At 55.9% G+C, this 13246-nt stretch overlaps 5 protein-coding genes across 5 annotated transcripts; all 5 read left to right on the forward strand.

The window, feature by feature from the left end:
* Nucleotides 1–127: 127 nt before the first annotated feature.
* Nucleotides 128–2663, forward strand: TRAVEDRAFT_43779 (uncharacterized protein; the record flags this gene model as incomplete). The annotated part of the gene is made up of 11 exons (XM_008035723.1): nucleotides 128–286; nucleotides 343–519; nucleotides 582–658; nucleotides 720–818; nucleotides 876–1008; nucleotides 1059–1147; nucleotides 1206–1348; nucleotides 1401–1792; nucleotides 2066–2146; nucleotides 2206–2435; nucleotides 2492–2663. The coding sequence occupies 11 exons, from the start codon at nucleotides 128–130 to the stop codon at nucleotides 2661–2663; spliced, it is 1752 nt and encodes a 583-aa protein (XP_008033914.1).
* A 391-nt stretch (nucleotides 2664–3054) lies between these two features.
* On the forward strand, nucleotides 3055–5832 carry TRAVEDRAFT_43780 (uncharacterized protein; the record flags this gene model as incomplete). Its single annotated transcript, XM_008035724.1, has 10 exons — nucleotides 3055–3381; nucleotides 3476–3670; nucleotides 3724–3800; nucleotides 3854–3976; nucleotides 4041–4185; nucleotides 4243–4331; nucleotides 4386–4507; nucleotides 4576–5303; nucleotides 5364–5572; nucleotides 5634–5832. 10 exons carry the CDS (start codon nucleotides 3055–3057, stop codon nucleotides 5830–5832), a joined length of 2214 nt encoding a protein of 737 aa, XP_008033915.1.
* Nucleotides 5833–6383: 551 nt separating this feature from the next.
* Nucleotides 6384–7940, forward strand: TRAVEDRAFT_43781 (uncharacterized protein; the record flags this gene model as incomplete). Its single annotated transcript, XM_008035725.1, has 2 exons — nucleotides 6384–7535; nucleotides 7599–7940. 2 exons carry the CDS (start codon nucleotides 6384–6386, stop codon nucleotides 7938–7940), a joined length of 1494 nt encoding a protein of 497 aa, XP_008033916.1.
* A 640-nt stretch (nucleotides 7941–8580) lies between these two features.
* Nucleotides 8581–9054, forward strand: TRAVEDRAFT_114923 (uncharacterized protein; the record flags this gene model as incomplete). Its single annotated transcript, XM_008036419.1, has 1 exon — nucleotides 8581–9054. A coding segment is annotated over one exon (474 nt), but the record flags the coding sequence as incomplete, so codon positions are not given.
* Nucleotides 9055–10958: 1904 nt separating this feature from the next.
* TRAVEDRAFT_80581 (uncharacterized protein) lies at nucleotides 10959–11407 on the forward strand (the record flags this gene model as incomplete). Its single annotated transcript, XM_008036420.1, has 3 exons — nucleotides 10959–10991; nucleotides 11053–11247; nucleotides 11306–11407. Coding segments are annotated over 3 exons (330 nt in total), but the record flags the coding sequence as incomplete, so codon positions are not given.
* Nucleotides 11408–13246: the final 1839 nt, after the last annotated feature.

Raw genomic sequence — 13246 nt, forward strand, 5'->3', positions numbered from 1 at the left:
TCCGTTCGACACGTTGTCGTTCACCTTGACTTTCACCTGCGCATCGCGTCCATTTTCTTGCTGTTCCTTTTCTTTTCTGAACCCTGAACTGTCCCCATCTATATACTTCACCCCTATAGATCACGAAATGCAGCCTCCGAACAAGAAAGCGAAGACAGCGGATGAGGCGTCTCACCAACTTGTGGGAGATGAAGCCGTCGCTGACGTCGTTGACACTGCCAATGCAATATCTATGTTGGCTCGTCACAACTCCATCGAGAACGCTCCCCTGGACATTCTATTTGAGGTATATACTCATACAAGGACGTGCAGGTTTCGTGCTCACATACGCCTTGCTACCAGGTGTTCCTTATGTTGCGCCCCAGAGACCTACTCTCCCTCGCTCGCACCTCCAAGGCGTTTCGTGCATTCCTGATGAGCCGCAAGTCCTCGCGAATTTGGAAGGAGACCAGGGATCGGCACTCGAAAGGTGCACCCAAGTGTCCGTATGCGGTTCTCCTGTTCACCTATGACTGCACGGTGCGTTCCTAGCCGCCGACACTACGATGTCACACAAAAGTGGCTGATTATAGCGATTGTAGAAATGCGGGGCTCCACACATCGGTACGACATATTGGGCGTTATACCGTCGCCCCTGCTCCGATTGTAGCAAGAAGGAGTAAGTACGCCACTGTCTGATATATGCGCCCGTTCGGCTGATGCGGTGCGGCGTACGCCAGAATAGTATCAGGAGCTCCGATAGACAACTTGATGCAAGAGGTCAATGAAGAGACCGGGTACCCCGGTGGCTTCCTGACGTATGCGATTGAGCGCGGACGGTGTGTCATCTCTTATCTCCCGGGCTATACGCCCATGTCACTCATGTCAATTTTTAGATATCGAACGACTTTCTACTACTCTCGCCCAGAGGCGGTCAAGTTCAAGTCTCAGTGGAAGCGCTGCGAAAGGGCCGGTGAGAAGAAGCGTCTTGTTGAAGAACGGATAGCTAGCGTCAAGGAACGCAAGCAGGTACGGCGTGCTGCTCCTCTGGTGAATTTGAATCAATCTTATCGCAACAGGAGGTAAAGGCTATTACTGCATGGGGGGACGACGAAGACAGAAGACGGTCCTCTGACCTGGCAATCATTCGGGAAAAGCGCAAACGCGCGTACGTCGCTATACTAGTAGTATACAACTTTTGTGCACTCTAACCGCTCAGCTTGCAGTATCTTCGCACGGCTGAGAGCAGAGGGCTGGGGAGATGAGCTCGACAAGCAACGCACACAGATTGACCCGTTCGGGCGTGATCCCCTCTGGAAGCTCTACGATTGTCCAGGCTTCTACCTTAACATGCCTCTGACGGAAAACGGTTGGTTCCAACGTTTGCGCGTCAACGTTTCGCTCACCGGGGTCTTCCTTAGATTGGGACGGCATGCGTGATACGCTGGTTGCCGAATTGGACGTACTCAAGACTGAGCGCCTCCGGACGGAACGTCGCCAAGCCACGACTGAAAGGCTCAAGTTCTTGCACGGGGTTGTAGCGGCTTACGAAAAGTCACTAGGGCTACGCCGGAGTGCTGCATCGGACCTACGTGCGGAATTTGGAGACCTGGCGATGATGCCTGCGTTCCGGAGCATTGTGGAGCTGCCCGCGTGCGAGCCAGTTACCGAACAGGACTTTGCGAACCGGATCGACACCATACCGGCGCTGCAGGCGGAATGGCTCAGGGAGCGTCAATGCGAATTCGAAGCGATCGTCGGTGAGAACGCAGGGGGTCGTCTGCTCCAGTACCCGATGGTGGCATTGGCCATCGTTAGCTTCCGCTGTGGCTATTGCAAGCGCGATGACATACGTTGGCCAAATGTCCTGGCGCATTCTTGTGGACGGGATGTTTCCTTTCGTGATCTCCCCGGTGAGGAGGAGTATCGTAGTGCGGTGGCAAGTTTTTGTCTTGGGCTGAAGCTAAACTGCCCTTGGGGACGCTCCGCCCAAATGTTCACTCCCACTTTCGCCCCACGGTACATCGAGGCGATGATTCGTGCATGCGGGCGGGACCCGTGCCGGGTCACTTACGACGAGATGCAGAGTTGCGGTAAACGGCTTTACTGCAAGATCTGCTCGGTGCCTTCGATCGGATACATGCAGGTTTACGACTGGAAGAACGCGGTAAGCAACAATCCACCAAGCACTGCTTGACGCGGCCGCACGATGTTAATCCGGTGTAGAGCTCCCACCAACGTCCGCTTTGCGACGTCCGCGATGGGCGATTCGGACCTTCCGACAGCGTGAAGGCGAACAAGTGGGGAATACTCGACGCAGAGCACACCAGGGCCGTCATCGCTATGGATGCCGCACTGCAGGCAGCGGGCGACATTCCGGGCGGCGCCATCTTCGCCTGCACACGTTGTCCGCAACGCGGTCGAGGCTCCGAGTCCCTAGTCGCCCATTGTATGGAGTGCGTCGTTTCCCCTCCGTCTACTTCCGAGCGCATACCAAGCCTTCTGATGACAGTGCGCACGATACCGACCGCCCAGTAATTGGCGAAGATTTCTATCTTCATCCCAAGACGGGCACGCAGACGTACCCGATTTCCATATACCCGGAGAACGCGCGCGGAGACCGTACGGCTGCCAAGGATGTCCAAAGGGGACATGCGTTCTTCTCTATAACCTTGTTCCACTAGTTCACGACACTTGCTACGACGAGTATGTTATACTCACGTTCCAACCTATCGTTAGTATGTGCTGGCCGTTTTGGGGTACTGTAGCATCCTACTATCAGACTGGTTGACATGGTATTCTAGTGGCGAAGAGGGAAAATACGTAGACCTTTCAAAATTCCCCCGCCAAATTGTCCAGGATCCAACAGCGAGTCGCGTCGTATAAACCTGTACGTAAGACATTCCAGCTCTTCTTACGCGACGAGTCCCGCTGATGCGAGCAGTGGGCGCCAGTGCCTTTCTTCGCGCAACTCTCATCACCCGTGCAGCGGTGAGAGTGCGACCACCCCGCCTGGATTGCTGTTTGCTCATACTTGGTTTTGCTTTGTTCTCGCTAGGACATTCTGGAGACAGGATGCCTCCCAAGAAGAAGGTGAAGATCGTAGCAATCGACGCCAGTGCTGGCTCCGCTATTGCCACGAACGCAGGTGCGCTGTCAACGACGGGTGTTGACAATGCGGGCGGGTCGCAGCGCAAAATAGCGCGTTCGAAGACTGCTGCCGTGGCGGCCACGACGAGGGTTACGCGCAGCAGATCCGCCGCCGCTGCCGCCGGCACCGTGAAGGCGGCTCCGGAGGTTCACCACACCACCCCTCGAAAGGTCAAAGCCACGCCGGTTGAGAAGAGAGTCGCCCGTCGTACGGCGCCCCTTGAAGACCTTCCCTTGGATGTTCTGATTGAGGTATGTGTCCCTTCGATGCGCTAATTGAATCGTTGGCATTGGCGAAGTTGTCCTGACAATGTCCCCGTTCACGTACTGGCACACCGTAATGAAGATCCTCTCTGTCACGCACCCGCGGGATATACTAGCCCTGGCACGGGTCTCCAAACCTTTCAGAGCATTCCTTATGAGCCGGAAGTCTTTGCAGTGCTGGAAAATCGCCAGGGAAAGCGTTGAAGGATTCCCTGTGTGCCCGCCCCATCTCTCCGAACCCCAGCTCGCTAACCTCATCTTCGGCTCGATCTGCGATGTACGTCCTGACGTCTTCATTGGTGTTGATAAAACGGCTGATTCGTTCTCTAGCATTGCGGGTGTTCTGTCATAGACGAGAACGCATTGATGTTCTTTGCTCGTTATTGCAAGCTATGCAGGCCACAGTTGTACGTTTAATCTGGTTGTACCGTTGCTGACTTCTCACCACCCTGTTCCCTAGTCTGAAGTTCCCGACCAGTATGGCGCACTTTGCGGGTCAGGTGAGGAAGGTGACCCAGGATAGCAAGCAGTACTTGGAGCTTCCCTACTTATGTTCAGAACACGTAAAGGGATATTCGTTTCAGTGCGTAATTGCTACTAGAAGTATCCCAATGACGGTTACATGGCACTGATATTGCTTCGTTCAGCGATGGCACCTCTCTGCACAGCGGGACGTACTATTATGCCCCTGAGGTAGAACATTTCCGAGAGGCGTGGGCGTCTTGCAAGACGGACGACGAGAAGAAGCTGCTCGTAAAGCGCTGTACAGCAGAAGTCGCAGACAAGGCGAAGGTGAGATCAAAACGTCACTTGCGAAAGTCTCAGTCTCATCAGGCTCTGTATCTACAGTTCATCGATGCCATAAAGGCATCAGGGAACGCCGAAGCTCGGAAAGAGGCCCAGAGGCTGCAAGAGTTGACGGAGAAGCACGTGGAAGAGTATGAGGCTCAAATCACTATGCCTACTACTCATATTACTAACAGTTTGATCAGTGTCTTGCTCCGGCTCAAGGAGGAAGCTTGTGGCGAGGAACTCAGCCTCATGAACAGTCCGCGTCTCAATGGACTGCGCAGCCTCGGGTTAGTCCGCAAAGCCGAAGTGCTCACCGAAGATGGTAATACAGTACCGTCTGCTTCTAATCATTCGGTGCTACGAACTGAATATGCGGATTCAACTTTACAGGATGGCGTACAATACGCGAGGATCTCATCGCTCAGGTGGAAAAATACCGCACTGCACGTCTCAGGGACGAGTGGTTCGCTGTGGTTCACAAAAGGCTCATGATGCTCCGTAAGGCCGTCAACGTGCACAGCGATTCCTCTGGGCCCCGTGATGCGACGTCAGACCTGCGAGCAGAGTTCGCCGATCTTGCGCTCATGCCGGCATTCCGACAAGTTCTAGAGGTGCCCGTATCCGAAACGGTTACCGAACACGACATCGCCAAACTGTGTGATTCCATTGCTGTCTCACAAGAAGTGTGGCTCCAGGAGCGGAAGCGTGAGCTTGAAGAGCTCGTTGTGAAGAAGCTTAAGCTCGCGCCCTCGAAGAACGTTTCACCCCTATCGCTTGCTATCGCCACCTTCAATTGCGAGGCATGCGGTCGGGGTGGTTTGCGGTGGCCGAATATCCTCGCCCATCGGTGTGGGCGCGGCTCTGATCATGAAGGCGACTACGAGCGTGCTTTGACGCATGCGTGCACGCAGCTCCAGCTGCGCCTGCCGTGGCGCCGCGGACGTCCGTTCCGCGCAACGACTGTCTGCAAACAGACTCAAGGAATTATCCGTACATGCGGATATGACCCTAGCGTTGTGACATATGATGAGATGCAGGCTTGCAATGTCCGACTGTATTGCAAAATCTGCTCGGTATCCTCAGTGGGGTACATGGAAGTGTACACATGGTGTAGCGCGGTGAGTACGCAGTTCCTCTGTGCTTTCTTGATTCTTGCTGATACTTACGCCTCATAACAGGCGTCTCTCTGCCTCCCTCGATGCGACATCGAAGACCCCTTGTCAGTAGAGAAGCCTAAGAAGTGGGAGGTGCTCGACGCGAGTACCACGGCAAGCGTGATCATACTGGAGGCCGCCCGGCAGGATGCGGGCGATGTCCGTGGGGGCATCTTCAGCTGCACCCGCTGCCCCTACCGGAGCCGGGGGTTTCCGATCTCGCACTGCAAGCAGTACGTTGTTTGCTTTGACCGCTAGTCCGGAGTTGACTTTGTGCTCACCTCCGCATGGCAGAGTGCACTCACTCAAGAATCCCGCTATAGTGAAGGACTTCTACATGCACCCGGAAACCCGGGATGTGCGCAGCCCCATTTTGGTCTACCCGGAGGATGCACGCGCCGACCGTCGTGCGGCTAAGGACGTAAAGAACGGCCGTGCTTTCTTTTCTCCTTCTCTTTTCAACGATCTGTCCGCCGCTACGTCCGAGTCCTAGAGATGTTTCCATTCTTAACCAGGCTGTTAGTACTTTACTTGATCTAGTTAATGCAGACGTTGCGTGCATTGCGACGTTCAAGAAGTTTGCGTCGAGTATCAATCAACATGTAAGTACCACGTCTTAAGACCATATGAAGGTGAGTTCGACTTGGAATCTTCAATGTTTAAACATTCACAGGCGGCGGTGACGTTGGAGACAACGTGGCTGCTGTAGTACTAAGTAGGGGTTCCAAGTCTTCGGCGAAATGCACGCGCGCCTGAGTAGCGCGGCGCTTGTGGCAACCACCGCGTCTTTCAGTTCCCTACCGCGACGACCGTCTCTGCCACTCACCTCAGTATAGTGCAAAACCTCTGTAAGACTTTGAAAACGTGTGATGACTATACGCACTACTCACTTTTCTCAGGTCACTACAAAATTAGACCTCGCGACACGACACTTGTACGGTGTAAGCCAAAAGGTGACCCCCAGTCGCGCCACTGCGCTAACTCATATCTTCTAGTTCGCCGGGATATACCAAACCTCGCCAAATTCTCATTCGGCTGGTCGCCATGTCACTCTCACCCGTGCTCAACTACGACATTCTTCTAGAGGTCCTGAAGATATGTCCAAGGGCTGAATGCTCCCGACTCATGCGGACCTGTCGGTTCCTCCACACGCACGGCTTCGAAGCGCTGCTCTCGCCCCCAATAACGATCAAAACACACAAAGACCTCTTGCCCTTTCTCGCTTGTTTCCAAACGGATGCTGACAAGCGCTGCAAATACGTCCGCTCTCTGCAATTCAATTTCTACAACCTGACCGAGCTGGCGGCGCTAGAGCTGGCCAACACCCTGCCCCGAATGCCCAACCTCGAGGTGCTGTCACTAGCGTACAGCGACGATACGATCATGTCGCACCCCGACCTCCTCGGTGCATTTGCTGCGCTCACCTCTGTCCGGGAGCTGCGTTTGGGCTGTGCTAGGGAGCATACATTCAGAATGCTCCAATCCCTCCGTTCCAAGCTCGTCACGCTCAATATGGACTTTCTCGGCGTCCCCCCCAACGGAGAAGGATTCTTTGAGTCTGTACCGCTGGAAGACGTTCCTCTGTATCATCCCGCCGTAATTCTGGAGCACTCGAGATCATCCCTCCAGAGCATATCGTCTTACGGCTGGGACATGGATGTCGACACCCTGCCTGACCCCACGCTGGTCTACCCCCAGATGCGTCGTCTGGACCTCGAGGGATCCTTCCTCCCGCGCACCATGGCGTACATCATCGCATACCCAAACCTCACCCACCTCCGTTTTCATACGCTCGACAGCGAGATGGGACACTACGACGCATCCAACCTGGAAGAGTATGACATTCGCCACGCCCTGAACGTCTCTGACCAAGTCAGCTCGGGCCTCACTTGGGCTTCACTGCAAGAGTACGGAGGGGGCCTCCTCGACCTCTACCTCCTCGGCCTCACTTGCACTGTAGAAAGTGTCCAGCTGCACTCTCTGTACGACGCCCTTGACTATATGCTCCAACCCGTGCTCTCCTACGCGCGCCCTCGACAACTCACCCTGGAACACTGGCCCGCGAACCTCAGCGATACCCCGCCGTCCGAGGTATTCGCAGCGCTCCGCGGGGATGCAAGCTCGCGACTCGAGACACTCAGCGTCGAGGCAGGCTTGGAAGAAAAGGACTCTTCCGTCGACATCGCCGCTATACTCGTACGTGCCTGTCGTTCATCACCTTGCATGAATGTCTCATCATAACCCTGACATCCACTTTAGGAGGGCCTACGATCGTTACTCCTGGGCGTGCCGCTACAAGAACTGCGCATGAAGATATGGACGCAGGCTCTCGACCCGCGGCCCGACCACGACACCGTCTTCGCTCATATGCGGCGCCAGCATCTACACCTCCCCACCCCTCCTCCGTTTGACCCCGAGGAGTTCCCCTTGTGCTTTGCTGAGTGCTCAGCAGAGGACTTCGACCTCGAGGGCTATGTGCGTCGGTTCATGGCTGAAGTCCCTACGCTGCAACGCGTGCATATCATCTTGAACGGCCCGAGGGAGCGATGGAGGATGGCAACGATCGTGGATGGGAAGCTTCAGATTGAGGACCAGCGGTGAAGGAAGTGCCAACTTAAACAAGATGGACGGGCCTAGGTACGCCATTCGCATGACCTGCAACCTGCACTCCTCCTGATCCACGGTCTATCTTGCTACGCGTTGGAATAGTGAACATGTTGTGGGCGACGTACGCCTAATTGTGGCGTATGATCAGAAGAGACGAGAATATGATGGTCATCTCGAGCAAGTCACAACCTTTGCCTGATGTACATGTGGGAGTTGAGGGGGCGGCGGCGCTCATTATAGTATTCAAACATCCAATCTTCATGAGTGTGGTGACATGCGACAAGCTAGCTAGCTGCACAAGTGCCAAGTCGGAGACCGGAGCAGGGACGCGAGTCGCACGGCGCTTGTGGCGACTGCCACTGTACGCGTCTCTTGTTACGACGGTCGTCTTCCTTCCACCTCCCTCGCGCAGAGCCACCGCGCGGACCCTTTCTAGGTCTCTGAAAACGTGAGACAAGCCTAAGCATCGCTTGATATTCTGTGGTGGGCCTCTATAGCGAAACAAACTCTGTAACGTGGGTGTTGCAAGTGGTGAGCCGGAAACGCCCAGTTACGCCACCGTACTAACTCATATCACTCAAATTCGCTAGAACTCTCAGACTTATTCCTCCCCTTCCGCCTTTAACTGCTCACCATGTCATCGAAACCCGCCCTCAACTACGACATCCTTCTGGAGGTCCTCAAGTGGTGCGCATGCCCTGGAGACTGCACCCGCTTCATGGAGATTAGTCGATTTTTCTACACCCACGGCTTCGACGCGCTGCTCTCGCACACCATATCAATTTCAACGCAAGACGTCCTCTTGCGCTTCCTCGCCTGTTTGCAGAAGGATCCCGACAAGCGCTCCAAATATGTCCGTTCTGTACGATTCGGTTTCTTCGACCTGAGCGAGCCCGCGGGTCTGGAGCTGGCCACCGCATTGCGCCGGATGTCGAACCTCGAAACACTATCAATCTCGTACAGCGAAGATACGCTCTTGTCGCACCCCGACCTTCCAGACGCATTTGCTTCGCTCAGCTCTGTCCGAGAGCTTAACTTGGGCTATGTAGGAGAAACTGCCATGGGTATGCTCCAAGCGCTCCGCTCCGCGCTCGTCAGCGTCGATATCGACTTCCTCGGCGTCGCCGACGGAGAAGGATTCTTTGACTCTGGCGGTATTGATGATGTGTCTCTGTACCACCCTGCTGTGATCCTGGCGCACTCGAGATCTTCACTCCAGGAATTGACGTCTTACGGCTGGGAGATGGACACCAATGCCGATCTCGACCCCGCGCTGGTTTATCCGCAGATGCGTCGGCTCGACCTCGAGCGATCCCTCTTCCCGCGCACTATCGTTCACATAACCGCATACCCGAACCTCACCCACCTCCGGTTCCATACGGGCGAGAGCGAACTGGGTCGCTACGACTCATCCACCATCGAAGACTACGATGCCTGCCACGCCCTGAACGTCGCGAACCAACTCGAGTTAGGCCGCACTTGGGCATCGCTGTGCGAGTTCAGAGGGAGCCTCATTGACCTCTATCTGCTGGGCCTCATCTGCACCGTCGACGATGTGCACCTGCACCACATGCACGACACGCTCCACTACATGCTTCAGCCCGCGCTCTCCTACGTGCGCCCCCGACAACTCACGCTGAAGGGCTGGCCCGCGGATATCCGTTCCACACCCCCGGCAGACGTATTCGCAGCCCTCCGTGGGCAGGCAAGCTCGCGGCTCGAAATATTTGGCATCGAAGCGGGGCTGGACAAAGACCACGATGATAGCGCGGTAGACATCGCCGCTGTATTCGTACGTGTTTCAAAGTTGCCATGCGCACATCACCTTACAAGATCATCTCTCAATAACGCTTACCTTAGGAGGGCCTACTATCTTCGCTCCTGGACGCGCCCCTGCGAGAGCTGCGCATGAAGATATGGACGGATGATCTTGGCCCCCCGCGACGCAACGATTTGACCGCCTTCGCTCGTATGCGACGCCAGCGACATCGCCTCCCCACCCCTCCTCCGCCCGACCCCGCGGAATACCCCTTATGCTTTGCGGAGCGCTCTGCCGAGGACTTCGACCTCGAGGACTATGTGCGTCGATTCATGGACAAATTCCCGACGCTGCAACGCGCGCATATCATCTTGAGAGGCCCGAGGGAGCGGTGGAGGCTGGCAACGATTGTCGACGGGAAACTGCAGATTGAGGACCGATAGCGAAGGGGTTGTGAGCTGGGCTACATCGACTGAGGTACGTCACCCTCAACTCTCGGAGACAGTCATTCTTCCTGACCCGCGGATTCTTGTCTACGCGTAGCAATAGCGAGCACGTCGTAGGCGATTGTGCGGGGCTTGCGATCCGAAGAGACGAGAATATGGGGGCCATCGCGAGCGTGAAGACCGTCTGATGTGGGAGTCCGTGACGATGCTTGGGGCCCGGGTTTAGAAGCTGCCCATGTAACATTCATGGGTTGTGTGCGGACTAGACGGGGCAAGTTAGAGCCGTGCTACTGTAGGAAGGATACGAGTTAATTTTCTCCAGCGGACTGCGCTAACGCGTGATCGTGAATATTAATAATGAACGCGTCGCGTTTGTGGCGCTGGGCGTCTGAATGTACCGACGAGCGCTTGCGCGCTGAACGTTGAACAGCAACCTCACAGTCGGTACCGGCTACCACTCCTCCTTGCCACGTCCCCCGTCTTGACTCCGGCCACTACCCACCCCGAGCCTCGGAACCCTGTGCTTTCTCGTCTCCATAAGACAGCTCTGACACAGCTACCAAGCCTATCATGCCGCCCAGGAAGAAGACGAAGACCACAGCATCGGTCAGTGGTACCCCAAGAGCGAGCACGCGTCTGGCTTCAAAAGCGAGGACGCAGAAAGAAAAGGAGTCAGATCGGTTCGCCTCGAGTGCCCGCCAAGCTGCAGATAAACACGCAGAAGACAGTCTCGATCGCATTAAGACTCAGCCAGCGACCGACGAGAGTGAAGGGCGGCCAGTCGTCATATATGGACCACGCGAAGGGCTGCTCAACTTACCGCTCGACGTTCTGATGGAGGTAAGCACCTAGGAATGCACGGTCTATATGTTGCATCTTGTAACAGAGAGGATATCCGCAGATAATGAGCTTTCTACGTCCTCGCGATCTGTTGACCCTCGCGCGCACATGCAAGGACTTCCGCGCGTATCTTTTCAGTCGACGGTCTATACCGTGCTGGAAAGCCGCCAGGCAGCGATGGAAGGACCTCCCCGATTGCCCTTCGGACATCAGCGAAATGCACTACGCTAGACTCGTCTTCACTGAAGAGTGCCATGTGCGTCACGTCGTACTCACAACGTCCAGCGACGGTCTCTTATTACCGCAACCGCCAGAATTGCGGGCAGCACGCGGACATATTCAGCTGGAAGCTCCGGGTGCGTGTGTGCACACCATGCGCGAAAGACCGGTACGGGTCTCACTTGGCATGTCCGCCGCCATAGTCATTCTCAGGGTCTGCAGGCTTGTGAAGGCTCGGCATGTGAACGCGCTCATCAAGAAAGTGCAAAAGGTATCAGAGCGCTCAGACCCGATGCTTCTGAACGAGTCGCTCTGTACGATGTATGTTGCGTGCATCCCGCAGACTGCGTCACTCTCACGCTCCTATTCAACAGAACCAAGACGTGGAAGTACGATAAGTTCTACCTGAAAGACGACGTACAGAGTCTGCAGGCAAGATGGGCTGCCATCAAGTCCAAGAAAGATAAGGTACGCGTCGCTGAGGAGCAGATGGACATGTGTACCGTACGGCAGAAGGCACGTTTTCTCCCTCATGAATACAAGCCACTGCTGAGAGCCATGTCTCAGTTTGCGCGCAAGATGATCGCATGGTGCGACGCTGAACGCCGGCGTAAACAAGCAGAAGACGCCGCGCTGCGTGCGCAGAGGCTGGCACAGTGCGTATCGAATCCTGTCAATGTACGTACCAAACGTTGACCGTTGGTGAGCGGTAGAATCCTCGAACGCCTGAAAGACGAAGGGTGGGGCGAAGACCTTCAGGCTCTGGACGATTCGCAAATGTGGTACTTGGCACGAGAACCACACGTCTATCACGCACGTGCTTTGACTGATGACGGTTCGCCCACTTCTCCCCGATTTCGCCTTATACTGCTACTGACACGGCCCCCAATCAGAGTGGCAGGGTATCTGCCAGGACCTCCACGGCTACATGGAGGATCTCCGGGCTAGACGCCTCAGAGACGTCTGGGACCGTGTGCTCGCCCAGCGGCTCTCCGACCTCTTCACCGTCCTTTCCACATACGAAGCTGAACAGGGTCGCAGAACGGCCACCTGGGATACGCAGGCCCAGATAGCAGACCTCGGTCAAGATCCAGCTTTCCGCAAAGTTGTATACGCGCCGGTCTCCGCGGAGATCTCCACCGACAGTTTCATGCCGCTCCTCGCGTCCGTACCCGCCCTGAAGACGAAATGGCACGACCATCGCGCGCGCGAGTTCCGCGCTCTCATCTCGACCGCATTGAACAACTGCGAGCCTCCCGCACCGGACTCGGACTCGGACTCCGACGTCGACCCGCTCGCTCTCGCCGTCGCGTCGTTCTGCTGCACCGTGTGCAAGCGCACAGAGTTGCGGTGGCCCGCTATCCTCGCGCACCGCTGTGCCCGTCCCCAGAGTGAGATGGGCAACATGTTCGTGCAACAGCTGGATGCGCTGTGTTTGGAACGGGGACTGCCGCTCCGATGGGGCGGCACGCAGGCGATGTTCAAAGCCAACAAGAACATGGCGAAGGAGTGTGTGACGATCCGCGCGTGCGGGCTTGACCCGCGACGGGCGACCGTCGAAGATATGGAACAGTGCCGTGTACGGCTGTTCTGCGATGTGTGTGCTGTCCCAGCGGTCGGATATTTAGAGGCGTACAACTGGAAGGCAGCGGTGAGTGGTCACTGGGGTGCTGTTTTAGTAGTGCGTGCCATGCTAACTAGAGCGGACGCGGATGCAGGTGGCTCACGAGCGTCCCCGTTGCGGTACGCTCTTCGGGCCGTCGCTTGATGCGGTGGCCAATAAGTGGCAAGTGCTCGATGCTGAGCACACCACTACGGTCCTCGGACTTGAGACAACTCTGTGCGCGAACTCAGGCCAGGAACAGTCTCCTGACACATTTGGCTGCGCGCACTGTTGCTTTCGTAGCGATATCCCCCCGGTGATACATTGCACGAGGTGAAGTCAATTTGTTCGGGCACGGACCGTGTATGGAACTGACATGCGTCCAGTGAACACGGTATCAAAGACCCCAAAATCGACGAGGACTATTACGTGC

This window comes from Trametes versicolor (genome assembly GCF_000271585.1).
Source record: "Trametes versicolor FP-101664 SS1 unplaced genomic scaffold TRAVEscaffold_2, whole genome shotgun sequence".
Classification (NCBI taxonomy): Eukaryota; Fungi; Basidiomycota; class Agaricomycetes; order Polyporales; family Polyporaceae; genus Trametes; species Trametes versicolor.